Below are 27,784 nucleotides of genomic sequence, written 5' to 3' on the forward strand. Positions count from 1 at the left end.
TCCTATGAAAGTGAATTTTTAGTTTTGTGAATGGTGGCAGGGACAGGGCCTGCTCCTTCCATATGCAGGAAGGACTCGTCTAGCAAGGGGTTCATCTATGCTCTTGTACACAGTGGGGGCCACCACTCTCCTCTTTTCAGCAAGAGAACTGGTCACCCCAGGAGTCACCCGTCCAATGCAGAGAAGTACAAGACGGTGTGGGTGGACACAGCCTGTTTTATGCTCAAACACTGTATCCATTAAGTTCTGTGGTGACCTGGCAGCCCAGCCACTGCTCTGTCCTGCTCTTTGATGCTGAGCAGCCACAAAGCATCCTCTCCCAGATTGGCCAGCATCATTTGCTTTGCAAGCTAAGCATGCAACTCAGGCCTGCAGCGGTGACTTCAGAAATCACAGTTCTGGAGTGTGGAGGGGGAGAGGAGGAAGAGCTAAAAAGGAACATCCAGAGCAGCTTTTTAGCTCCAGCCCAGGCACCAAGAAAGAGAACAGCAGAGAGGGTGATTGAAGCCCCCCACCTCTGAGCCTCCCTTTCCCCATGGGCTGCAGGAAGGCTGGAGAAGCAGGCCTCCATCCTTCCCTCCCTCCCAAGTACACCCCCCTGGAGCAGCAGCAGACACTGCCCAGAGCTGGCACCTTTCATTTCCATGATAGACAAATGTAGGGACAGACTTACCAGGGGCCATGGGGAGTTCGGACATCCAGCTGGGAGCACCCAGACCCTGCACACTTGCCCAGGAGCCAGACATGTTTGGTTTACAGGTGGAAGAACCAACAGATGGGATAGGGGGCAGGGAGGAGATGACCAGGGGGATACAGAGAACCGTCTTCCAACCTTTGTGGATGACAATAGCTTTTTAATGAATAGTCCCAGGGAGCTGACTCAGGATCACTGAGTAAACTCTACAGTGACTCAGATTCTGACTCAGAACAGGGAGAACTTTTTACAAATAGAGCAATCCACAGATGGAATGTCTGACTCAGAGAGAACTTACCTTCCCATCCTGGGAACTGAATTGGCATCTAGCAGGGCTGCTGCTGGGGAGAGGAGGGAGCGCTCCTGCCCTGGGAGGGAGGTTCACTCGATGGCCTCTGGGAGGTGACCTCCACACTTTTTGGGGGATTTTACAAGACTGTAGCTAATGTTCAGTTGGGTGGAGAGGCACAAGTTGGTGTGCAGCACACAGTTAGGAACCTTCCAGGCTCAGCCGTTGATACACACGCACTTAGGACTTCTGCCACTCTCCTGTGGTCGCACACGACATGCCAGGAGGTGACCCTGCAGGTCAGTTAGCTAAGTGATTCTGCAAAATTAAAGGGGTAGGATTTTTTTTCCCCCCCATCAAAGTAGGGAAAGGCAATAAATAACACAGGAGGGAGGTATGAAGGTGGAAAGGTTTCATTAAACATGAAGTCCGTTGGAGAAACAAGAACGAGCACCCACTCCTGCAGGCCATCCCTGTCCCTCCCTAGTTTCACCCCTGGCAAGACTTGCCCAGTTCTGCTCTGAATACAGCTCCTACCCACAAGCAGCTTTATTACTGGGTACCTTTTTTTTTAAAAAAACAAAAAAAGCATATTTGATTCAACTATACTAAAATTAAAAAATTAAAAAAGAAAAAAAGCATATTTGATATTGCCCCCCCACACCGACCCCAAAAGGAAATAAAAGCGAGTAAACAAGAAGTGCTCTATTTGCTCCTTACAAAGTCTGGGCCATTCTAGGCATTAGCTAGAGGGAATGGAGTTAAGGAAAGAAAGTCCTCTGGGTCCCTGAGATTCTAACACTCAGATTTTTAAAACATCCCTTATGTGTGTGTTGAGGGGATGGTGTTTATATTTTTTGAAAAAATAAAAAAAAAATGTTCATCAGATACATGGAAGCGTGGTCCTAACTGATCATTAGGGGCCAGTTTGTACATTCTCACCGTACTCCTGGGTAGCAGACGTTCAATTTAGAGCAAAGTGTAGAATCACAGAGCCTTCGGGTAAAAGGAGACCTCAGAGGTATCTAGTTCATCTTCCCCTTCTGCTCCCTACCCTGTCTCAATCGAGGGCTCAGGACCCAGTCATCTACCTCCTTCTTGATTGCCACCAGGGACAGGAAGCTTATCACCACCAAAGATAACAGACATAGTGCATTTCAGGACAATTTATTAGGAAAGTCTTTCTATACCTCGACTGGAGAGCTGTCACTGGCAACAGATGACCCCTGTCCCAGCTATGGGACTTACTGAATCCACAGAAATCTCACATTCCTAAGGAAAGTCTGAAGATAGACATCATTATGTCCTTGTGAAATTCTCTCTTTTAGCCAACAAATCATTCCTTTTTGTCCTGGCAAAAATCCTTATTTCTATCAGTCATTCCCATATCATAGGGATTTATGTCTCTTTTCCCCCTGAATTCAATTTGCCAAGACGTCTCTTACAGAGCGTCTTTCCCAAAACTGGGGTGTGGTCATAAACAGCCTAGGAAAGAAAAACTCTGGCTCTCTTTCTGAATTCGCCTCTTCTAACAAATATCATGCCTGCAGCTCCATGACACCATCAACACATAAAAACGTAGTCAACAAAGACTCCCATGTTGAGCTTCCTACTTGAAGTCGTAAGATCACCTTCTTTCTCTGCATCTCCTCCATTAAACTCTAGAGGTTGAGGTAAATATTCTAAAAGGAAAGGCCCTCATTCCCCAACATACAGGCTTCCCTAACCTGGCAGAAGGCAAGAGACAATGTCTGCAGCCAATAAGAAGACGGTGCTCTGCAGTGATGACTCCCATCTTGCCTGCCAAGGGAAGGGACAAGTTCAGCTTGTGCTGAGTGCATACACTACAGCCCACAGCATTTTAGATGCTTTATCTATCTTGTCTCATTTTGTCTTCTCAATAACCTTCAAGGTGGGCACCGGTGGCTTGGTATCCCAGACAGTTCAGAGAGGTTAAGTGACTTGGCCAAAGTCACACAGCTTATTCAAACACCTGTCATTTTGACTCCAAAGCTGTGTTTTCCCTTCTGCATCTTGTTGCTTCTGAGCCAAACCTGACTAAAGATGAGGGGGCCGTTTGCGGGATACGCTTTTCTAAGCCAAGGGGAAAAAACAGCTCCCACTAGCCAAACCAAAAGAATTACACCATCCCTTCCCTCTTCCTCCTTTTTTCTCACCACAAGCAAACTCTCTCCCATGTGTAAAATCACCCAGACGATTTAATGCTGCAATCACTAGACCCATGAATCAGAAGATCGCGCATGTCATCAAAAAACGGGAACGTAAAAACTTGGGAGGGAAGTATGGTCATAAGCTCCTTGTTCCCAAATTCTCACCTGGAAAAGGACTTGTTTCTCAAGGAGCTCATGGTAAATGCCAGAAAGGGCGGTTTGGGGGAAGTTTCCTTTAAGGCAGTGGCTCTTGAACTATGGGGTTCCTGCAGCAACAGCACCTGAGAACTTGTTAGAAATGCAGATTCTCCAACTGATCCCAGACCTAAGGAATCCTGAAACTGTACGTGTGGGGAGCACACCGGATAAAGCACATTCTCCGGGAGCTTCAGATGGAGAGAGATGTTCTAGGGCAACAAGCGGCTGTCTCAGATGGCCCGGGGCCTCATCATTCTTCCAGCTAGGGCCTATGGGACCCGTGGAGGCACACGGTTTCTCCGAGGTCCCATAGGGAATGCAGACAAAGGGAAAGTGGGGCCGCCGGAAATACTGCCCCGAAACAAAGTTATCAGTTGGACCAATAGCAAGATGCTGAACTCACTGTGCATTAACTTAATCCAGAGTACCTGCTAACTGATCTGGGGCAACTGGCAGATAAGAGAGGAAAAAAAAAGTCTCTTACTCCCACTGCCAAAAGAGAGTCAGACAAATATCCACATGCCTTCTGCTTCTTAGTTTCCTTTTTTCCCACTGGGAAGTGTTCGTGTGCATGATAGGAGTTATTTCATGACAGGTTTGGGGGTTGCTACGAAGAAGGCTGCATCAAGCCATCAAGCCCGTCCCTTTGCATATGACTCACGTTTTCTATTTTACAAAAGAGGCACAAAGAAAAGAGAGGGGGGAGGTGAAACCACGGGGTGAGAAGGTGCTGTGCCTTGGAGGGGATCCAGTTGTCAGTGAAGGTCCGAGGCAACTCAAGATGGATTTCGTTAACAGATACAGAGCTTGAGAAAGTGTTACAAAAAGGCGGTGGGGGTTTGCCGGAGGGAAATTATTTCAGGAAGATTGAGCTAAAATGAGAACCTGGTCTGGGGCTCTAAGAAGGACGGACTGGGAAAAAGCAAGGAAAGGCAGCAAAGCCTTGCAGCTCATTACGTTGCCTTTTCCAAAAGCATGTTTCAGAGACCACCAGTCCCACGAAATGCTCCCCACACAAAATTAAGGGAGGCTCCCCCCGTTAAATAAGTTTAGAAGTTGCTGCAAACACTGTCTTCCTCTTCGAGCTAAATCATGATCTGACTTCTCAGAGTCAGATAATCAAGAAATCTTTCGATTTTATTTAACCCAATGTTTCCAAAGTTATTCAGCTAGAGAACTTCATCCCTGGTAATTCCTAGTCACGCCTTGTGGGAACACCTGCGGTCTTCACAAGCATCTCAGTGTGGCAGGAGTTAGAAGCTGGGGAGACTGGCCTAGGGCATCTGGGGGCCCTTGGCAGCAAGGAGAGCAAATGCCTAACAACAGAGGAGCTACTCTGGGACGTGGGGTCCCGCCCTTGTCACAGAAGTCCCCCAGGAACAGCCAGAGGAAAGCAGGCCAGCCAGGGACCACAGTGGAGCCCCTCCCCCAGTACCGTCACCTGAACCACACCGGAAGCATCCTCTCACCCAGCTGGAGCAAGAGACTTTTCCAGCTGCCTCCTTGATTCGAGTATTTATCCCATTTCCATCTCCACCCCTCCCTTCATCTACCCCAAAAGAGTTCCATATGCCAGAGAGTTACAAGGCACAAAGAGACCCTGTCAGTTCCCTCAAATGCCGGCACAAGGGGCCATGCCTTTCTCCTTCTCCCTTTCAGTTCTGGGGGACATCCAGCAGCCAGGACGCAGGCTGTGTCCGAGGACTCAGACTCGGACCTGCTTCCTCCTTTGTGAAATGTTTGTGTTAGACTGGTGATCATTACGGTTTGTTTTTTCTTTTTTCCCCAGCTCCGTCAATTCTGAAATTTTATGGCAGTTTGAATCCCAGGATCCAGATTCTTCTTTTTTTTGTCTTCTTTGGAAGTTTTTTTATTTTGTTTTTTTATTTGAGAAAGAGAGAGAGAACAAGCGGAGGGGGTGGGGTGGGGTGCGGGGCTGAGGGAGAGGGAGAAGCAGACTCCCCGCTGAGCAGGGAGCCTGATGCAGGGCTCGATCCCAGGATGCTGGGATCATGACCTGAGCCGAACCCAGATGCTTAACCAACTGAGCCATCCAGGTGCCCCAGGGATCCAAATTCTTAAGCTGTTAAGAACTAGCTGCGACATTTAAACACATAACCTCTGCTCCGCATGCCTGTCCTATAAAGGACTTGCACACAGCATGACTGGGAAGGTCCGGTGGGATCATCGGTGGTGAGTGAAAAGCCGCTGTGAGGTAGAAGAGGTGTTTTCCATTTGGGGCATGGAAGCAGTGGGGGACAGTTGTCTGTATGTGTTGTCTGGGAGTCTCCTTTGTTTTTCTCACTGCTGTCCTTGCCTTCAGTCCCTGATCTGCTTTATCCTGGGAGCTGGTGTTTGCTCTGCTCCCCGCACTCACGAGTTACTCACTGTGTTTGGTGAGAGTGCTAGCCTCCCACATTCTTCCAGATGTCTAGGAGTTGGGCTAATGCTGAACAGGCTTAAAATAATTTCACATTTGTCTTAATTTGGACAGAGGTTGACCTGAAATATACCATTGGGCTGTTGATGCAAAGGGCTTCTTGCCAAAAATATTTAAGTGTATGAGTCAGAGATGAAATTTGCTTACCTAAAAACACACTGTTTTAAAATGCATTTAGTGATTTTCTGCCCAGATGGTCTCCCCTCCGATGCAAGTGGGGTGTTAAAGTCCCCTACTATTATTATGTTACTATCAGTTTCTCTTTTTATGTCTATGTGTTTAGATGCTCCAATGGTGGGTGCATAGATATTTGCAATTTTTATATCTTCTTGTTGGGTTGATCCCTTTATCATTATGTAATGTCTTTGTTTTACAGTCTGTTTTGTCTGCTATTAGTGTTGCTACCCTGGCTTCTTTTTCACTTCCATTTGCATAGTAAATATTTTTTCATCCCCTCACTTTCAGTCTATTTGTATCTTTAGGTCTGAGATAAGTCTCTTTGCAGGCAGCACTTCGATGGGTTTTGTTTTTTTAATCCATTCTGCCAGCCTATGTGTTTTGATTGGAGCATTTGGCCATTTACATTTAAAATAATCATTGATAGGTATGGATTTATTGACATGTTGTTAATTGTTTTCTCATTGTTTGTTTTGTTGTTCTTCTCTGTTCCTCTCTCCCTTTGCACTCTTTCTTTGTGATGGATGAGTTCCTATAGTGTTATGTTTGGCTTTTTTTCTCTTTTGTGTGTGTGTGTGTGTGTGTGTGTGTGTATGTGCGCGTGTCTGTATCAATCCTAGGTTTTGGATTTATGGTTACTGTGAGGTTTGCATACAACGTCCTCGGTGTATAAAAGCCTATATTAAGTATGCCAGTCATACTCAACAGTATAGTTAAGCAATGAGTAATTTCACTTAGGTTGATGTATAAACACTTTTGTCTCTGAAGGAAGACCCATCAGTTGACATTTCAGCTTTCCCAACATGCTCCAGAGAGAATAGGAGCAAACTCCGTGGTTTGTATCCATACCCTTGGGCCTGGATCAGCCCTGAGCTTTGAGAGCTGCACAGTGAGATCCTAGAAATGGCTAATTACCTTTGCAATTCCTCATGGCCCATGACTTTCCCGCTAAATATGAAAGTTGATTAATTTGAGGCTGGGGTTGCGGGAGGTAGAACAAAAGGGATTACTTATTAATTTAAAATGTTAAATAAGTTGTCAAGGTAGGAAACCAAACTAGGTAGAATTTGCATTTTGATTGTGTGTTTATAAACCATCAATTCTGTAGCATTTATAGCCTGACTGCTTTGCTGCAAGAAGCCTTACTTCTCTCCTCTGAGAGTAATTGAACTACTTCTGTATGAAAACAAAATTTCCGTTCTCCCACTAACTTTTTCAAACTGTTTGCTGAACTTAGACTACCCCTTCCCCTGGGACTGGTCAGAATAGTATGTTCTTTGGTTTCCATCGGGGAATCTGGCATGCCCTTCTTGAGTGTACGATAGGTTGCTGAAAAATAACATGATAATAAAAATAAATAGCTAAGCTTAACTGGGCACTTACTGTGTGAGTTCAGTGCTTTATTTACATTATCTAATTTAATCCTCTCAACAACTGAGTGAGGTAAGTATAATTATCTGTTGTTTTTCTAAAGATGTTATTTACTTTTAAGGAGATATAGAGAGCACGAGCTGAGGGAGGGACAGAGGCAGAGGGAGAGAGAGAATCTCAAGCAGATTCCTCACTGAGCACGGAGCCTGATGCAGGGCTTGATCTCACGACCCTGAGATCATGACCTGAGCCAAAATCAAGAGTTGGATGCTTAATTGGTTGAGCCACCCAGGTGCCCCATAATTATCTCCAGTTTTTAAGTAAACAGGGGCAGTCTGAGGCTTGGTTTGATTAAGAACCTTTCCAAGGCTGCAGAGGTTGAAAGATAAGTGGCTAACTTAACTTCAGTGGTGGAACTAGTTAGTTAAGTGGGCTGCAGTCTGACTCCATGACCCTTGCTTTCTGTCTTCACGTAATTTCTTTTTCTTTTAGAAGAGGTCTTGGAAACTCCCCCCAAGACAGTTTACAAACAACCTCTTGGTCGAGAATCATGGGTGAATAACATGGGGCTCCTTTGGCAAAGGGAAGTGGCTTTGCTGGTCACATCCTGGGTTCCTGCAGCCCGAGACCTTACCCGGGTCCTCTGTGAGCCCATTACTGCATGCCTGAGGAGCACGGCAATAATTCCTCCATTCAATTCTAGTTCTTTAGGATCTGGAAGCACCTCCCAGCCAGAGGATTTTGTGATCTGGAGTCTATTCCTTGCAGCCCGGTCCGAGGAAAATGCTGAGAGCCCTGGGAAAAATGGGGCTATGTTTGGGCCTGTGGGCCTGGCTGGGGGCTGGGAGGCAGCATCCACAAGCCTGTAGGGATACAATGGGCACACTCAGTGAGCTTGTGGCCCTGGGGACCTGCTTAGCCCAGAGGTCAGATTATAGCCCCTGAAACAAAGCGTTGGGTTTAGCCTCATACTCATGCATTTAATTCGCTCTTCAGTAGCTTTGGCTGGGACTCTGAGTGCCTGGGTGGAGGAGGCTTTTGTCCAGCCGTTCCTGCAGCCTGCGTGACCACAGCACCCAGCCCCAGCAGGCAGCACTGGGCCAGAGGACTGTGCCAGTGTTGGACTTGAGGGGTAGAGTCCTCACGGAGAGGAAAGCTGGCTCTGGCCATGGGAGCCAAGGGGCCTGGGAGTGAGTCAGTGTGGCCGCCCTGCCCTGGGGACTGGTTTCCCTGCAGGTGATTACTGGCTGGGGAGGAGAAAGCAGCCAGCCAGGCCCCATTAAAATGCTGCCGCTGGCAAGGAATCATCTAGAAACTATCCCCTGCAGGGCTGACAAAATCTGAAGGGGGAAAGTCCCAAGTTTCCAGGAGCATTTCCCACCCAGACCTCTGGAGGTTAGCAGGGGACCTCTGGCCCGGAAGGGGGCCTGCTTGCCCGGTGTCTGTGACACAGCTGGGAGCAATCATCACTGTGGCCACCTTGTACCCAGCCCTCTCCTGTGCCAGGCACTGGACTCACCCTGTCTGTTTCCCTTGCCAGGGCCCTCCAGGTTTGGCGGTGTTCTCCCCATTTTATAGATGGGGCTCAGAGAGCTAAGTAACATGACTGATTTGTAACTGGCTGGATCCGAATTCAAACCCAGGTCTGTCTGGGTTTCTTCCATTCCGTCATTAGGCTTTCTCAGAAGGTAGCGCTGACTCAACCCAAGATACCAATCTTGGGTGAGCATCTGTGGCAGCAACCATAGCCATCGGGGTTACAGATGTCTCCATGAGATGAAGCGGGACAAAAATATGGTACTAGAACAAGGGCACTGAATGTGGTTTCTTTACACGGAACAGTGGAGGTAAATGCCACATTTATACCCAGTCATCATACTGGTAAGATGCCCCCGTCTTGTTCTTGTCCTGATTTCTATGGGTAGGTCTGTAGTATAACATCTCATCTTGGGGGAAACTATAGCTTTTGGTACCCATAGAAGAGCAGAAGCCATTGTGGAGCTTTTCTGCCTTATTGATAATACTGGATTTCACCCAGGCCATCAGATCTCTCTTGCCTTACCCCTATATACTTTACCAGCCAATTTGTATGCTGTTACTGTCTATCCTTCATTCCAAAATGTCCTTGATTCCAAGAAGCACTTTTTTTTCACATGTTAATATCTTCGCATTGGCACCCATCCTGTCATTGAGGTCCATGTTTAATGTGGTGGGGCTGTTTAAATTGATGCTACATTTTTAGAATTGATGGGGACCAAGAATTGAGAATATATGATAATGAAGCACTTATTCAACTCGTCAAATGCCTACAGTAAATGTCAGGCATTCTGTTAGATGCTTAGGAGGTAGAAAATAACCAGCATGCAATCCCTTGCCTTAAGAATGTCACAGTCTTGGTGGGGGAGATAAGGGCTCTGAATTTAGAGAGCCAGGGTATGCGGAGGGTCAGGAGAAGAGAAGGGGGGAGGCTGGGATTGCTTTGCAGAGAAAGTGTATCACGAAGTGGGTGGGAATACAAAGGGATGAGGAGGGGGCTGGGGATGTGTTAGGGAATGGTATCCCGGACTACTGGATATTTGGAGCAAACAAATGTTCAGAATCATAAAATCCTATGTGTGGTTCCATTGGAGGGTATATGTGAAGACATGGGTGTAAAATGAGGCTGCAGGGGTAGGCAGGGGGCAAATCATGGGGGACCTTGAGCTCCACATACAGGAGCTTAATCTCTATCCTAATCCAGTGGCAAATCATGGAGTGGTTTTCAGCAGGGGAGTGATGCCTTGATTTGTGTTTAGGAACTCCGCATTAGGAAATGGGTGGGAAAGCAGCAGGCTGGTGTGAGAGGAGGTGAACAGAGTGATAGCTGTTGGGAGAGAGAGAATAGTTACCCAAATGAAGCAAAAGCCTCTTTTTTATTTACTATTCCCAGATGGGGTGGACCCAAGTATGGAGGCTTGAGGATGACCACACAGAGGGGCAGCAGGGCATCTCAAACTAGAAGGTGCAGAGTCAAGCAACGTTGTTCTTACCTTAACCCCGTCCTCTCGTGGGCAACTGCTAGTGTGTGCCCTGGTCTCTCGAGAGCCACCTGAGCAGTAGGCAGGCCGACTGTATGACCGGATGCTGGGAGAAGCTAGAAGAAAAGAGCCCACTACTTGCACTGCTTGTTAAGGAAGGGTCATTTCAGCCCCCCATGGTGACATCCCAACTTACACTTGCCAGATTAGTTCACCAATCCGAATTTATTACAGATGGATGGGAGTGTATATGCCAATGCTTGGCGGGAGGGGGGGGGATGTTCAGGTCTTGGTGAGAACCCTCACAGGAAAGACAAAGTGGGCCTGTTGATAGGATATAAGATACTCAGCATTAAAAGTCATAAGAAAGACGTAGGTAGGTTGCTGTGGTTGGGCCTGGGGGCTCCCAGAGAAGACACATATCCATGTTGTCAACTGACCAACCCACCTGCAGGAGGTAGTTGGGACAAGTGTTGGGTGAGAGGTGGAAGGAGCTCCTCCTCCTCGGTGGCAAGGCTTTGGAAGGGGTGGGAGCTGACTGTTGATATGTGACCCACGACTTACGGTTCTCTTCCCCCTCCCCGCTTCCCTGAACAGGTGCAGTGCCATACTTACACGGGGTACTGCTGGTGTGTCACCGCAGATGGGAAGCCCATCAGTGGCTCTTCTGTGCAGAATAAAACTCCTGTATGTTCAGGTACCGTAGGGAGGGGCGGGAAGAATGAAAGGAGTTCGAGAGAGACCCCTCCGCTGGTCTCCTGCATCTCGTGGGGGAACCTTGGAAAAATGGTGGAAAGATGGCGGGTGGTTATGAGCCCTCTTCCAGGTCAGGGAGCATTCCACGCTGACACACCTGCTCTGTAGTCAGCTGGGCGACGGGCTCAGTATATGCCTATGGGTATATATTTCTTTATTTTGAGTTGAGGTTTCTGGTTCGACGCTCTCTTCCCAAGCATCGGCTGGAATTCCTAGAGAATGGCATCTAAGCTTTCAGCTGGGGTGCTCTGGCTGCTAGCGGTCTTGGGAGCACTTTGTTGAGACAGATTTTTAAAACTGAATGGGAGTTCAGCATCAAAGACTGAAGGATCAACAAGTGATGTCCGTCATGGGCACACGAGGAGGGCATGGTGGCCTGGGTGCCATATATTTGCTCCTCCTCCCCCCAACAACGTAATGTAGAGGAATGGAAAACTTTCATCCCAGTGGCCCTCCAAGCTGGCTGTTAGCAGCAGCGCCTGGGGAATTAAAAAGAGCCCAGGTGTCGAGGCTCCCCGGTACAGTCTGATCCAGCAGATCTAGAGTGAGACCTGGAGTCCACCTCTCTGTGAAGCTTCTGAGGTGGTTTTGATAACTAGATGAGGGAGGCAATCATTGCTTCACAGTGACCCACTATACTAGTCCACTGAGACATTAAGTCCTTTCTCTTGCTGACTCTATGAGCATAGAGAAATTCTGCTCTTAGGTCAACTCATGGGATCGTGGATTTTGGATTTACACAAGCCCCACACTTCCTACTTCCATTCAGATGGTAAGGGACTTGGGAGTCCCTTCCTTAATTCACGGTGTGGCTCAGCCTTCACTCAAGAAAGCCCGTCCAGCCACCAGCCACTTCATATTTCTTCGTATATGTGTGTTAGGAGGTTTTATTTATTTACTTATCTTTAATTTTTTTAAAAGATTTTAATTTATTCGTTTGACAGAGATCACAAGTAGGCAGAGAGGTAGGCAGAGAGAGAGAAAGAGGGGAAAGCAGGCTCCCCGCTGAGCAGAGAGCCCGATGTGGGGCTTGATCCCAGGACCCTGGGATCATGACCTGAGCTGAAAGCAGAGGCTTTAACCCAGTGAGCCACCCAGGCACCCCACTTATCTTTAATTTTTAAGTGCAAGCAAAGGATAAAGCATTGTTCTAAAGCCTATGGGAAATGCCAAGGGCCAACAGCCCTGCTATCCTAACATTTTTCTTTTTTCACAAGCTTTATTCATTTTTCTACCGGCCCTGCTATATAAGGGAATGGTAAGAAAGGCAGTAAGCATCTACATTAGGAAACCAAGATTTGCAGGCCAAAATGGAAAGTTTACTTTATTTGTGGTTTACGTGGAAACTGGAAACCTTAATTGGGGTTGGTGTGGGGGGAAGCAGGAATGAGCCCTCCTTGCAAATGCCCTGGAAAGTTTCATTTAAAGCAAACAAATGCACTAGAAACAAGCCATGCAGAGTAATATAATTGAATTCTCACAAAACTAATATATGGAGAAAGGGGTACGGTACAGAATGAGAAAAGAAGGAATCCTTTTTTTTTTTTTTTCTCTCTCTTCGTGGCCAGACCTCCACAGATGTCCTTACGTGGCTGTGCTGGCTCTGGCCTGCATGTGTGGGCTTCATGGAGAAGACAGGTGCCACAGGGCCCGGACCGCAGGATGGGTGCACATGGCGTCCTAGCAGACTCAGGGCAAAGTGTTTGGCTAGACACACACACTATACCCTCTTTGAGGAACAGGCTGCGTCTAGAAAATTGTTTCCATGCCTCAGACTATTTTGGCCCACTCAATACAATTGGGCCAACAATTTTCTACTTAATGCAGATGGAAAATCGCCGATTTCCTGCACTAACCAGCAAGGGATGTCAATCATTGCATTTTCAGTAAGAGGGGCTTCTTTTCAGTTGGCCCTACTGACTGGATATGGCTCAGAACACGGAGGTGGCGGGACATGGGGGAGATGGGGAGTGGAGGTGAGGGGCAGTGACTGGAACGTTCACCTAGGGAGTTCTGCGGAGGGGAAGTTTTGTAAAAATCTGGTCAGGATTATTGCGGGGAGATCATGGTTCATCTCACTGGTACTGCGATATCAGTGACATTGACGTGAAGCAAACACCACTGGACGTGTATGTCCGTTCTTTGTATATAATGTCCCCAGACATGTATACAGTGCATGTATATACATAACCATATGCTTACAGCTGCAGGCTTTGCCAGCTCTTTGAAAGAAACCAACCACGATACGTTCTGAATGTCTGTGTTTTTGTTTCCCTTTTACCCAAGGTTCAGTCACTGACAAGCCCTTGAGCCAGGGTAACTCAGGAAGGAAAGGTGAGTAGAGTTTTATGCTCTATCCAAATGTTTGCTTCTAAAGCCAGTCCAAGAAGAGTTCTAGACAAGATGGAAGGAGCCTGGGTGTGGGCTAAAATCCCCCCACAGAAAGTCTCCATTCCTATTCTAGGTTTCTTCCTAGAAGGACTGGAGGAGGTAAGTAAGGCTCGTACGGTGGTGGGGGTCCACGCTTCCAGAATTTCTGAGGGAGGTGAGTGAGCGCAGCATGCAGAGGGGGCAGGGCCCCTGAGAACCTTGGTTCCTGGGCCGTTCAGGCAGTCAGCTACCAGGTGGGCGGCAGGCAACCGAAAAGGAGGCGAAGGCAGTCATGTCCAAGTCTGCCCCGACCCCCTTGTTTTGGACACTGGTTTGAACATCTTTGGCCCCTCGCTGGTTCTCCCTAATAACTGTTCTAGTACATCAGGTTTTCTTCACGAGGAGGAAACTGGCTTCACAGGCTTGCAACCTGTGCTGCTGTTGTTTTAGAATTCTTCATCATTCTGTCTTCGAACTTGTGTTCTGTTACGGAAAGCCCAGTGGGACTGGGAGGTGCGCGTGTGCGCGTCCTCGTCACCCCGTTGGCATACCGCTTTTGTGGTGCGGGCTGTGGGGCTTCCACGGGACGCTACAGATTCTAATCCTTCTTACGTAGAACAACATTAAATGGAAAAATTTAAAACACCACAACAAGTCAGGAGAGAGAGGATCAAACTTTGCAGTTTGGTGTCCTTCATGGCACTATTTTCCTGCTTTTTGAACAAAGGGCCTTGCATTTTGATTCTGCGCCGGGCCCTACAAATTATGTGGCTAACCTCAATTAAGGCATTTGTCTGAGTGCTGTTCAGTGGAGCAGCCAACATGAGGACTAGGTCCCTGGGCTGTGCTGACCACAATTTCCAGTGTGAGGGACACTGAGCTTTGCCACCAGGATAACAGAGAGGGAAAAAGAGGGGGAGAGAGAGAGTGTGCTCTAGTAGCTGCAGGGAGAACCAATACCAATGTCATTGCGTGTGCGAGCACTCCAGGACCCCTGTTTTGGGCTCTTGGGTCAAAGCCCAGCCAGGAGATGGTAGCTGAGTTTGAGGCTTCACACGTGTGTCTGGGCCTTGGGAACTTCATGTTCTTAAATGTCCACATGGAGCGTCGGGCCTGTGTAGGATCAGCGTGAGGTACATGGGCTTGACCTGCACCTGTAGTGGCAGGGAGACTGAGGCGGGGCCTTGGAGCCCGCCCTACATGCTTATCCCATGGGAATGGGAAGAGGAGGCAAAACCACCCTGCCCAAATGCAGAAAACGAGACCGTGGAGAAGCTGCTGGCCCGAGTGCAGGTGTTACAAGAGGACATAGAAGAGGAGCCTCAGGATCCCGCTAGAAAACACGGACTAATGGGCCTTCCCGCCAGCAGGAATGCATATGGGGGTAAAAAGAAGGGAGCAGATCCCTTTCCAGGTCCTTCCCAGAACAGGGAGAGGCAGCCGTGCGTGTTGGCGGTTCCCTTCTAGGTGGCAAAGTGGGAGAGGGGTGTGAATGTTTCTTCCTGCAAAGATCTGAACTCCTCAACACTGTGCATGGCTTGTGTGTCTGTCTGCAATTTATTGGAGTTGCGATGGGGAGCTGCCTTCAATTTGACTTGTTGCAACTGAAGACTTCAGGAACATCGCCTCTGCTCTGGGGCACGAGATCGCGGTGGTAATAAAAAGCAATCGGCAATCGTGCAAAACCGACAGCCCAGATTTCCCCCACCAAAGGGAATGGAAGGCGTGATGCTGAATGGAGCGCCCACGCCAAGAAGGGCGGACCGTGGAGTCTGGGATCTTAAATTGTACAGAGGAGTACTTCCCAGGTTGCTGTGGCTTTGCACCCTGTGGACAACAAAAGAAACAGACCTGTAGCCATTGCGGGCTCCTGCTGACCCGGCTGGGAGAGGACAGGGACACCTGATTCCTCCAGGGACAGTGCACGGAATAGGGGCATAGAGTCTGAAGCCTCATCTCAGAGATAAGTTGCTTAGTTTCCAGCAGCTTGCTCCCCTACGCCGGATGGGCTCCTCCCTCCCAGATGGTTCTGCAGAGCCTCTCTTTGGTGCAGAGGCCCGGTGGGGGATGCTAGGGCGCACTCGCCTCTGGAGACTTGACTTTTGCCCAGAGCCTCTCCTTCCTTCTACTTTGGAAAGGATCACCTTAGGTGCTAATCCTCTTCTCTTTGTCTGCTATGGGCAGCGCGGAGAAAAGCAGGCTCAGGCCACCTGTAGGAAGGGCCACCTGAAGCCACACCTGTCCAGGAAGCTGGAGCTGGAAGGGGGACAGGGTGCGAGAGGGCATTTGTAATATCCTGTGTCGGCGGCCGAGGTCCCTCTCTCAGCTGCCACTTAAGAATGGAATGTGCTCCGGAGGGCAGCAGGTGGGAAGACACAAAGGCCCCTTGTCTGAGCTGGTACCCACACGTGGGGTTTCCTAGACGGGATCTCCCTAGAGCTGAGGCTCACAGCCCTGAGGCCTGCTGTGGCCCCAGCCCTCGAGCAGGGTGAGAGGCACACCCAGGAAGGACGCCCCGGGTCTGGGTGTGAGAGTGGTGGGGGCCGTCGGGGGTGGCGGGGGCAGGAGCGGGCCCAGGCTTTCCTCCCCCACCTTCTTGCCTCTGGGAGCCCGCTCCACTGACAGGGCTCAGAAGGATCGGTTCTCCCTGCCTGGAAGGAATGAAAAGGTGTATTGTGCGGAGACAGAGGGGTCTGGTTGCCAGCCAGGAATTAGGCCTGCGGAGGAGAGGAGGAGAAGGCTGAGCAGAGGAGGCTGGGGGAGGAGGCTCCGAGAGATAGCAGGAGGAAGGGAGGAGGGAGAGAAGCCAGGCAGTAGCAGGTCACAGGCGGCTGGTCCAGACAGGAGGCCTGGCTCGAGGAGGCTCGGGGTCCACAGGTGTGCGGCCCGAGGGGAGAAGTGGGGGAAGGAGGGAGGGGGCGCTGTTATCTTACCCAGATGCACGTGCTCTGGGAGGGGAGGAGGGTCAGAACTTCAGACTATTTACTTAATCCCTTGGAATGTCCTTTCCTCGCTCTGTTCTTTGGGCCCCTTGTGTTTAACGGACCCCTTTATGGGAACATGTGTGGTAATTAACACGTGCAGCGTAGGTCCCGGGCCATGTGTTTGAGTTTCAAATATCCATTGATCTGGGGCACTCCCATCCTGGCTCCCCTCCCCTTCCTTGCCCTTGAAGAGAGATGCAGGGGTGGGGGCCATATTTGGGGAGTTGGGGGGCACACGTGCCTCCACATGTGTTTTATTGATGCTTCAGAGGACGATCAGAGGAGAGGAAGAGGGCTGCCAGCAGCCCCTTGAGCTCTGCCGATCTGCTGCTGAGAACAGTAGAAGGCTGCAGAAGCTGAGTAGAGATGGATCGGACAGCTGGGACATGGCTGGGGAGCAAAATGTGTTTCGAGATCGTGAATTTACCCCAAGTGGATTTTCCCGAGGTGCCTGTTTTTGTGGTCTTGATGAGAAGGAATGTGGATGATTTGGGGAGCGTAGGAGCAAAGTCGGGGGCGGCTCCTGGGCAGGATTGCTTGTGAGGTGCCGGAGGGGAGTTCTCAGCCTTCCAGGGAAGACTGAGGGGTGTAGAACAATGAAGTGGGAGAATGGATGGAGAGCACTTGTGAAATTCTTTCCTGGCCCTTCTCTGGGCGCTTGCTTCTTCTGAGCACCCAGGACCTTGGAGATCCCCGCTGATGCTTCAGTCATCGGCGAGGGAAGGTTGAGGACCATGAGGGGTTTTCTGCAGTTTGCATATTTCCTACTTGTCTGGGATGTCTACTTGTCTTCCTAGATGTCTGGGATTTAGCCGTTTAAGGAAAGTGAGAGAAAAACAAAAACATTAGCAGACTCTGCTTGCATTTTCTGCATGGACATCTGTGTTCATCAAGCCAGTGGTGGAGAGGGGCAGAGCTCCCCAAAACCAGCCTACCTTGAATCCCCCAAGAGCTGCTCTGTACCCTGCGCTCTTAAGTAAAGAGTGAGTCACAGTTATTTGTCTCAGGGTCCCTTTCTCTGTCTCCATCTTTAGACTCTCTCTTGGAGTCTGGTCTACAGGTTAGTGCTGGCTTGGACGACCTGTCACTCAGGTGACGGATTCAGCAGCACGCTTACTGAGGGCCGAGGGATGTGCTTCGGGCAGGGGTGATGGGCCGCAGGCATCCTGGACGACGGGGATGGTGTGGCTTCCAGCCCCAGCCCTCCTATGGTCAGCACAGCCGAATGAGGTTGGCCTCACTGCCCTGAGTTGCACATCGCGGGCTGTCTCAGGATGTTCTACACGTGGAGCCGGCCCTCCTGCTCAAATGACTCTACCCTCTTCCCAGCGTCCCCTCTTTCCTCTCCCCTAGCACTGAGGGAGAGGCGAGCTCAGTAGCTGACCCGTCGGGGTGGTTGTCAGATGGCAACAATCTGATTCCCTACCATCTGGGGTTGGACGTAGTGGGGATGGGCGGCTGACGACCTAGACGGGTTGGCCTCTGCTCACACTGGATTTCCCCAGGGAGACGCAGTCATTCGAATACAGCACCTGCTGAGACAGAAGTGGGCCTAGGCAGCTCCAGACCCATGGGAGGCAGCCTTTTGCTGTCTGCATGTGTGTGGCTACTGCATGCCGGGGCCCTGAGCTGCGCTGACCAAGCCCGGCACGTCAGGGTACCAGCTTTGCAGTGTAGACAGGTGTGCGTGGGTATGCTCAAGTGCACGTGTGTGTGCCCTGTCTCCTTCCTTTCTCACTCCCCAGCTCGGCTCCATGTGCTCAAGCCCTGCCCTCCACCCAGTCCCTATGCTGGGGTCTCTGAAAGAAAGTTATGCGTGGAGGATTCTAAATGAAGAGTTTGAATCCCTGCCATATCCCCATTTCCAAGGACTGGAGAGGAAATGGGGTTTAGGATCTGGAAAAGCCTCCTAGTCGTGGATTCTTTTGAGTCCCTGGTATTATGCATAACCTCTGGTGTTTCTACTTGGTTTCTCATTCTTTCATTCAACAAATATTTACTGAAAGTTTCCTAAGTGCCAGGCTTATTACAATCACTGAGGACCGAGCGACAAGGAACACGATAAGAACTCAGCCTTGCCTTGTGGAACTCACGTTCTAATGGCCCTTAGCTTCTTTCTTAGAGAGGTTCCCTTCAGGGGGAGGGAAAGCCTCCCCGGGAGGCACAGGCTTCTAGGTGCTGGGAAGTTGTCACCTCTGCTGGGAGGCAAACCAGGTGGCCCTTCCACACAGCCCTGGTTGGTATTCCCCATGGCCAGAGCCTTGAAGGAAAGACCCTTGGGGAAGGTGCCTGGGATGAGCATGGCCCATTGGCAAGTTCTTTTTTTATTTTTAATCTAAATTCAATTAGCCAACATACAGTACATCATTAGATTCGGATGTAGAGTTCAATGATTATCAGTTGTGTATCAGTTGTGCTCATCACATCACGTGCCCTCCTTAATGCCCATCACGCCGTTGTCCCATCTGCCACCCACCTCAGCAACCCTCAGCTTGTTTCCTGTGTTTAAGAGTCTCTTGTGATTTGTCTCCCTCTCTGATGACTTGCCATTCACCTTCTTGATCCCACTGCCTGGTACCTTTGTGGGGTCCCCCACGTCCAGGTGAGGACTCAGAGATTGTCAGGCCATTGAGAATTTGTTCATTGGCTCGCTGTCCCTTGATTGAGTTCAGTTCCAGGCATGGCCCAGGAACACAGATGGAAGCAGAGATTTCCACGTGTGCGCACAAAGGTCTCTGGGCCACATCTGAGCCTCTGTCTCCAGCTCAGAGTGCCACCCAGCTCTTGGGGGAGAGGCCAATGAATCACCACTCTCGGGTCCTGCTGTACCAATTCTACGCCAGCTGAAAGAAAACAGAGATCCAGGAGCTGCTTATTTGAAAGTCTACATGGAAAGGCAATGGAGCTAGAAGAGCTAAAACATTTTTAAAATGAAAAATTAAGTGGGAGGTATCACTCTGATTTCTTTTAAAAACAAAGAGAGCTTTCATGCTTTACTCCCCCATGGCCCTTGATAAAGTTTCAATTCATGCTTCCCTGTGTTCTTCCGAACAAATGCTGTGACCTCTCCCTTTTTAAAAATGTTTGTCTCATTTCCTTTTTCTTAAAAAAATACTTCTTTTTTTTTTTTAGAGTAGTTTTAGCTTCACAGCAGAATTAAGAGGAAAGTACACAGATTTCCCATACAGCCCCTGCCCCCACACAGGCAGAGGCGCCCCACTATCAATGTGTACGCCAGAGTGACACATTCGTTATAATCAGTGAACCTTCACTGACCCGTTATCATCACCCAGGACCCATGGTTTACATTAGCGCCCACTCTCAGTGTTGTCATTTCTGTGGAAATGGACAGGTGTATAATGGCACATGTCCACCATTTCAATATCACACAGAGTATTTTCGCTGTCCTAAAAATTCTCTGTGCTCTCCAGTCCTGGCAACCCCTGCTCTTTTTACTGTCTCCATAATTTTGCCTTTTCCGGAATGTCACAAAGTTGAAATCATAATACCCTGGTGAAGACCTACAGTGCTCTAGTAATCAGTACAGTGTGGTGTCGGCCAAGGGTTAGACACATAGATCAGTGGAGCAGAGTAAGGAACCCAGAGAAAGGCCTGCACAAGGCTGGCAAACTGATGGGACAGAGACAGAAAGCAGTTCTGAGGAGGAGGCGCTGTAGCAACCGGACATCCGTAGGCAAAAACAAAAACAAGAAACCCCAAGCCCTCAACCCAAACCTCATTTTCTTACACAAAAATGAATTCAAAATGGATCTTGGACTTAAATGTAAAATGTAAAACTATTAAAACTTTTAAAAGAAAACATAGGAGGAGATTCTCTGAAACCATAGGTAGATGAGCCTAGAGCTTTTTTTGTCTTAAAACAGTAAGTGCAAGATCCCCAAAATTTAAAATTTCTGAAATCTGAACTCATCAAAATTAAGAACTTGCTCTGAAAGATCTTGTTAAGAGAACAAAAAAAGTACAGACTGGGAGGAAATACTTACCAACCACATATCCAGTGTAGGACTTCTATCTAGAACATGTAGAGAGCTCTCAGAAACTCAACCTGTTGAAAAGCAATTCCATTTAAAAATGGACAAAATCCATGAATAGACATTTTAGCAGAGCTCAGATGCAGAAGGCAAATACACACATCAAAAAGATGTTCAACATCATTAGCCATAAAGAAATGCCAATTAAGATCTTGAGAGGATATCACTACACACCTACTAGAATAGCTAAAATTAAGGGAAAAAATAGTGACAATACCAAATGGTGGTAAGGCTGTGGAGAAACTGGGTGTTTCACACATCGTTGGTAAAAATGTAAAATGATACACACTCTGGGAGATATACTTTGGAAGTTTGTTTATAGAGTAAACAACGAAACAAAAACTTACCCTATAATCTAGCAATGGCACTCCTGAGCCTTTATTCCAGACAAATGAAAATTTGTGTGTACTCAAGAACCCAAACATGGGTGATCATGGCAGCCTTATCTGTGGTAGCTGAAGAGGAAAACCACTTAGATGTCCTTCCGTGGGTGAAACACAGCTCAGTGCCTCCACCCCGTGGAATACGACCTAGCGGTAAGAGGGCACAACCCGTCCGTGTGTGCAAACCACAACTTGGATAGACCTCAAAGGCATTATGCAGAGTGAGAGAAGCTCGTTTCAAAAGGTCACTTCCTGCATGATTCCATTTAAATAACATTCTAGAAAAGACAAGATTATAAAGATGGGGAAAATATCAGTGGGTGGCCAGGGGTGAGAGATGGGGTGAAGGAGGGCATGTGTGATGATCGAGGGGCTGTAGAGGGAGATCTTTGTGGTGATGGAATAGTTCTGCCTCTTAATTGTGGTTACACGAATCAGCACGTGGATAAAATTGCAGAGAAATACCCCCTCCCCCCCGCCGCCGACACACACACGAGTACACGTAAAACTGGCAGAATGTGGATGAGGTCCATGGATGACCCCCCTGTCAATGTCCTAACTCTGATATTGTATAACAATGACATAACCTACGTATTTGTAGGTTGCCTATATATTTAGGTTCGCTATGACGATGTTACCATTGAGGGAAACTGGGCAAGGCATACGTGGAACTTCCCTGTATTATTTTTGCAATGTCCTGGGAATCTATCATTTTTTTCAAAATAAAGAGTTAAAAAAAACGAGCCCAGTTCTCTTTGTGAACCCAGCTCGGAACTGACTCTGCGCTGGTGGTTCCTCCTCTCCCTTCCTCCCCGCTTCTCTCCCCTCCTCTCCCTCCTCCTCCTCTTTCTTCTCTTCTTCTTCCGTGTCTGGTCTATTTTTTTCACCAGCATCATGTTTTTGCTCTTATTCAGGGGAATGTGGAGCTTGAGGATGTAGGGAATTATTTGCAAAAAAAACAGCTTTGAGCTTGTTTCTACTTCTTTTGGGAGGGAGTGTGCAGGTGGGTAGACGGAATGTAAAACATTGATCTCTTGCTCTGGAAAGGACCTGAGGTGCCCAGATAACCCCTGTTCTCAAAGGTCAGGATTAGGACAGCTCATAGTACATTTCTGAGCCTCATTGTTCCTGGGACATGCATCTCAGGAAATGTTGACTAAAATTCCATCCTCCTCCTCACATGCTTTGGGCCAGGGTCTTAAGGGACTTTTGCAAAAGGCACCGGTGTCTCCCTGTGACACCCAGAATACATCATTCCAACTTCCACACTGGGTCCCTGAGTCACGGGCTGAGGGGGTTGGTGGCTCTGGCATAAATGTGGTCCTGTCAAAAGCAAGAACCTTCCAGTACTTCCGCCAGGCTGAAGTTTCTCTCCATGTCTTTGTAAAAGACGACCAATGGCGGTCTAAAAGAATTCACGAGGGAGGGTGGCCGGTCATGGACATGGCTTGGGCAGAACCCAAGAATCGAAGGGGACTTGGGATTGTGGAGAGACCTTCCGAATCTCGGGGGGGGGGGGTGGGGGGTGGCAATTTCTTTTTTCCTCATTCTCCAAGGCTCCTCAGTCTCAGAGACCCCAAGAGCTGCCATTAATACAGATTCCTCCTCTGGCCCCTTTGACACATTTGCTTTTGAAGGACCTGGAAGAGAAAGCTCTTTGTATGTGGTCAGAATAAACTCATTGTACACCCGAACAATTAACTCCTCGGAGGACTCGCCAGCCCCTTGAAAGGCCCGGCCCTGCTTCCCCGGACCTCTTGGGCTCTATTCAGTCCCTTAAGCACACCAATGTTTTTGAGTTTTTGTTTTGTTTTGTTTGTTATTCTGAAAAGTCTTTCGCTGAGAACAGTCAGAGCGGATCAACATTTGTCCCCAGCCTGCATTTATCTCCACTTGCCAGAGAATGTCAATCAGGAATCAAAAAGCCAAACAGAGGAGGCTTTGAACGGTGTCATCGGGGGTCGAAGTGACTTCCAGCTGTCTGTGCGTGGGCCAGGCCTTCTCGCAGGGCAAGGAATTGTGCTGTCCCACAAACCCACTGTCCGGACAGGCTCGCGGAACCCGTGCAGGGGGTGCGGCTTTGTGGGGCTGCACCTTAAGGGAGAGATGGGGCTGGGGGTTGGAGAAACTGGAAGACCAAACTCCAGGGCCCTGGGCCTGGGCAGTTTCCAGAGCTGCTCCCTGCCTCTGGGCCGGGAGCAAATCACTTTCTTTCTCTGCGACGCCATCTCTTTTTATCTGCCCAGTGACCTCCTCTGTGCTGGCCATTGGTGAGACTAGATGAGGAAAGCCACCTGCCAGAAACTGAGTGTTGCAAAACGTGGTCTCATTATTGCGGATCTTGACATCATCCTTGAGAAATTCTGTCAGCTTTGCCTCATTCATTTAGTCATGAATGTAAGCTTGCCTTTTTTTTTTTTTAATTTTGTTTTATTTTTTATTTTGCTTTTTATCCACCCACCCCCCCACTGTTTCCGGATTTACATTTTTCTCCCTGTAAGAAAAACGATAATCTTCGAATTGGCATTTGCAGTGCCCTCTCCTCTCCTCTTCTTGTTCTGGAAGAATGTAGTGGTGTTAAAGAGGACTAAGGTCCTGCTGTGTGAGGTCCAAAAGCACCACCAATGATGAGCACGAGATATCGCATCACCATGAACTTACGAGTCAACTGAGATTGAGATGCATTTTTCTTTAAAATATGTGGGAGTCTCCCTGCCAATTAAGGATCACTGAAATAATTCAGCAGCTGCTGCCTGAGGTTGAATCTGAGATGACATTGGTACTCTAACAGCTTTACTGAAGCATGCTTATATACCATAAAACTCACCCATCATAAACATACAGTTCAATGAGTTTAGCACATTTAGAGCATCGTGTGGCCATTACCAGCGAACATTTCCGTCACTCCAAAAGGAAACCTTGGACCAGCTTCTGGTTACATCCCACTGCCTCCTCCAGCCCTGGGTACCTGCAGATCTGGACTCTATAGACTTATCTTTACTAAGCATTTCATCTAAGTGGAATCCTACAATATGAGCATTTGTACATGGCTTCTTTCATTTAGTCTAATGTTTTTGAAGTTTATTGATAGCGTCACTTCTATTTGGAATTCATTCTTTTTCGTCGCTGTGTAGTATTCCATGATAGGGCCCTCTCACCATCTGTGGCCTGTTCACCAGTTGACAAACATTTGGGTTGTTTCCAGTTTGAGGCTCTTGCAAGTGATGGTGCTATGGATCTCTGCACACATGTCTCTGGGTGGACATGTTTTTCTTTTTCTTGGACAGATTCCCAAGAGCGGAATTTCTGGGTCGAATGGTAAGTTTATGTTTCACATTTCAAACAAATTGCCAAACCGTTCTCCAGCATGGCTACCCCATTTTCTATTCCCACAGCAAGGAATGAGGGTTTTCGTCTCTCCACACCCTGGCCAACATTTGGTATTTCCTATTTTTAAAATCTTAGCTATTCTAGTAGGTACATAGTGGTTTTAAGCTGCATTTTCTTAACAACTAATCGTGTTGAGCATCTTTTCATGCATCCCTCAGCTGTCCGTGCATCTTCTTTGGTGAAATGTCTACTACGGTATTTTGTTCATTTTAAAATCAGGTTGTTCATCTTCTTACTGAGTTGAAAGGTTTACTTTTTTTTTTTTTTTAATTTAAACACTTTGATAGATTTTAATTTTGTAAATCCACTTTGAAAAGGAAGCCGTTGGTTCAGGTGGTTTATGCTCATAGCATTCACACCTTTAAAGTCCTTGATCCTGAGCCTTTAAAGTCTTTAGTCCTGCACCTTGTCCCAAGAATGGGGAGGCAGGCGCCCTTCATTTCAGAAGAAGCTATCACTACCCAGAGAAGAAAAGTGAGGGGCTCAGGTTACCCAGTTTTTTGGATGTAAAGCCAGGATGTGGAGTGTGCCCCCACTGGAGACGGGGAGGCCAAGGGGAAGCTTTTCCCTCTCCCCAGGGCTCAGTATGGGGCCTGGTATTGTCCCAAGGCCTGCCAGGAAGCCGAACTGATGTGGACCTTGGACCCAGGCCTTGGACCTGTGTTTGGTCGAAGGGTGTGCTTGTTTGCTGGGTTGGGAGCCAGGGGCCCAGGTGCCCGGAGATGATGGTCAGAGGGTCCTGTTGGCCTTGGCTTGGCTTCTCATCCTTTGGGCAGCTGAATTTCACAGGTGGTCCTCCTGGCAGCGGGGCACTTTGTCTTTTCTCACTTCATAAAGTTTTCTGTCTAGGTCCTCTATTGTGGCGATCCAGCTGTACCTCCTCACCCTTGGTGACCCCGCCTGGCAGGAAGATTCACTGCCTGCACGTGCCTTCAGGCGCTGCGGGCTCTGGGCCTGCGTCTGGGCAACCGTGGAGGTCCTGGGCCTGCACAAGTGCCAAACTTTCCCGGGAGACTGGAAACACTCCTTCCTCCCCTGGGGCAACGGACCTTTGCTGATTGCTACACCAGATGGGCAGCCCCAGACTCTCATCGGATTGGTGGGAGGAAGCAGCAGAATGTTCTCTGTTACCCTGCTCCAGAGAGAGCTATGGCTCTTGGAATATGGGGCGATTTGTAGCTGAATATTAAAATCTGGCGGGAGCCATTTTTCACTTGGGTTCTCACCATTGTCCCTCGGGGAATGTTTGATTTCTCACTTTCCCTTTGTGGCCCTGGAGGCCCCTAAAGTGAAGCCACCCCGGGTGGAGGGCCTGAGCCCGTGGGGCCGCCGGGCTACTTAGACTGTGAACTCTGCATCCGGAAGAGCAACCAAATGCGCCTTGCAGCTGCCGTGAGCCTTCATTCAGTGACTCATTGAATTCAGTGGAAAGAGGTGTTAATAGAGTCAGGGGAAATGATGCTATTAAAAAAAGCGACATTGTGCAGTTCTGCTCTGTGTTTATTCTCCTTCAATGACTTCCAGATCAAACTTAAACACTGTTGTGCATCAAAAGATGCCTGTTATGGACTCCGGTTGGAGGCAAATGAGCTATCCAGCAAGTTCACTCCTCTCCCCTTGCCCGTATCTTGTTCCTCGGGATGATTGTCTTAGCTGGTGCAGGGTCACCTCGGCCCCGGTAGGAGCTGAGTCTTGGTGTCAGCAGAGGAGAATAATAGCAGGGTCCTGTGTCACCCGATGGTGGGGCTGCTGGCCTCAGCCTCCGGCCATGAGTAGGGTCTCTCTAGAGCTCCAGTCTGAAGATCCCAAGGGTGGGGTGTGAGTCTGACGCTCAAGAAAGGGATCAGAACTCTGTGTTTTTCCTCCCTTCCTGATTAGATGCAGGGAAGTCGGCCAAAGGTTTTGGGAGCTCCAAATGGCGGCGGGTGATGGGGGGGGTGTTATTAAGGGTGATCTGACTGGCGTCGCAGAGACTCTCTGAGAACTTGCTTTCTCCATAGTTAATGAACTCGGTGGAGGGGATTAAGAGGTACAACCTTCCAGTTATAAAATAAATAAGACATGGGGACGTAGTGTGTAACACAGGGAATATATCCAGTAATACTGTGATACCTTGGTGCGGTGAGAGAGGGAACTAGACTTACTGTGGTGATCATTTTGTAATGAACGTGAACACCAACTCACTATGTTGTACACCTGAAACTAATACAATAGTGTATGTTGATTATTTTCCCGTTAAAATAAATAAATACCAGTTATAATAACCAAAAGCTTAAAACTAAGAACTATTGGCAAAACAAACAAATAAATATAAATAAATACATAGCAATTAAATGAATAAAATGACCAAAAAAAAAGTTAGTGCTTGGAGAATATAGTGTTTAGTTGTACAAGATCTCTGGGGGATGGTGTAATCATCCCACTGGCTGAGACCGAGGGGCTCTTCTCCCTGCCCCCCACCCCCGCCCTGCCCAGGGAGAACACAGAGAAATCTCTAAACTATGCATTCTCAATGGAGGCAGAGATATCAAGAAGGGGAAGTTGATTGGGGGCGGGGGGGGGGGGAGGCAGGGGGACAAAAGAACTCTTGTCCTTTTTTCGTATAAAGCACAGATACACATATAGTACAGAAGCAGATATACACGCAGTATCTGTGTTATGAATATTTCATTAGGAAGGCGATTAGGAAGAAAAAGTCTAAAAATGCTCTTTAGCTGGGCAGCAATGAAAACAAGTTGAGAGACACTGACCTGCACTAAGGTTTTGGGGGATCTTGATGGAAGTAACCCAGAGTCCTGAAGGGCGGCAAAGTCTACACTCACTCCTCCCCGGCAGACATTCTTGCTCTGCGGAGAGCGGCCGACTCTGCTGGGATCCGGTGTGTTAGGACTTTGTTCCCAGGAACTTCGTGCTCCCCTCATCTATGGTAGAAATTTCAAAGCCAGTCCAGGCTGCAGTTTCTCACATCCCGTTCTATCTTGCTTGCCCCCCACGTCTCCCTGGGAATGGGCAGGCACGGTGTTTCACACTTAGAAGTATTCTAGGGATTCCTGATTCTCTCCAGTTCAGCATACTGGAGAGGGGATGGTCCTTCCTGCCTGTTTTTCCTTTTTAGGGGAGGATAGAGAAATAGCTAGGTGTTTGGGAGGGAATACGGCACAGCCTCTTGTTTTCCTGAAGCTCTTCAATGAGGGCCACTAGGTACTCAGTTGGTACCTTTCACAAAAGGGCAGGAAGGAACTGGGGACACCAGGATTTGGGGCCATGAAGTATGCCAGCCTTACCCTAACATGCTTGGCCCAAAGCTCAGGACTGCTGGGAAAGGTACACACCCACCCCCACACCCCAGCTTTCCTGCGGGGAGGACCACGGCTGACAGTCATCATGCCGGCTCATGCGGGTTGATGAGGAAGGGCCTTCCAAGACCATGACAGTTGAGCTCCCTTTCGTCCCTACCCTGGGATGGTGAACATACACCTGGATTTGTCTTAC

At 48.6% G+C, this 27,784-nt stretch overlaps 1 protein-coding gene and 1 long non-coding RNA gene across 6 annotated transcripts in view; one reads left to right on the forward strand and one right to left on the reverse strand.

Moving 5' to 3' along the window:
- SMOC1 (SPARC related modular calcium binding 1) overlaps positions 1-27,784 on the forward strand; it is a 148,052-nt gene that overhangs the window by 84,681 nt on the left and 35,587 nt on the right. For all 5 annotated transcript variants that reach the window (XM_080808244.1, XM_080808243.1, XM_080808241.1 and 2 more), the window contains exons 4-5: positions 10,955-11,054; positions 13,400-13,447. In XM_080808244.1, coding sequence (XP_080664370.1) covers positions 10,955-11,054; positions 13,400-13,447 — 148 coding nt within the window. The remainder of the gene's footprint in view (positions 1-10,954; positions 11,055-13,399; positions 13,448-27,784) is intronic.
- LOC308345778 lies at positions 18,773-27,215 on the reverse strand. The gene is made up of 3 exons (XR_013967105.1): positions 27,043-27,215; positions 20,472-20,533; positions 18,773-19,310 (listed from the first exon to the last, which is right to left on the reverse strand). It is a non-coding gene; the product is annotated as an uncharacterized lncRNA (long non-coding RNA).

The sequence above is a fragment of the Martes martes genome (assembly GCF_963455335.1).
Source record: "Martes martes genome assembly, chromosome: 7".
Lineage (NCBI taxonomy): Eukaryota > Metazoa > Chordata > Mammalia > Carnivora > Mustelidae > Martes > Martes martes.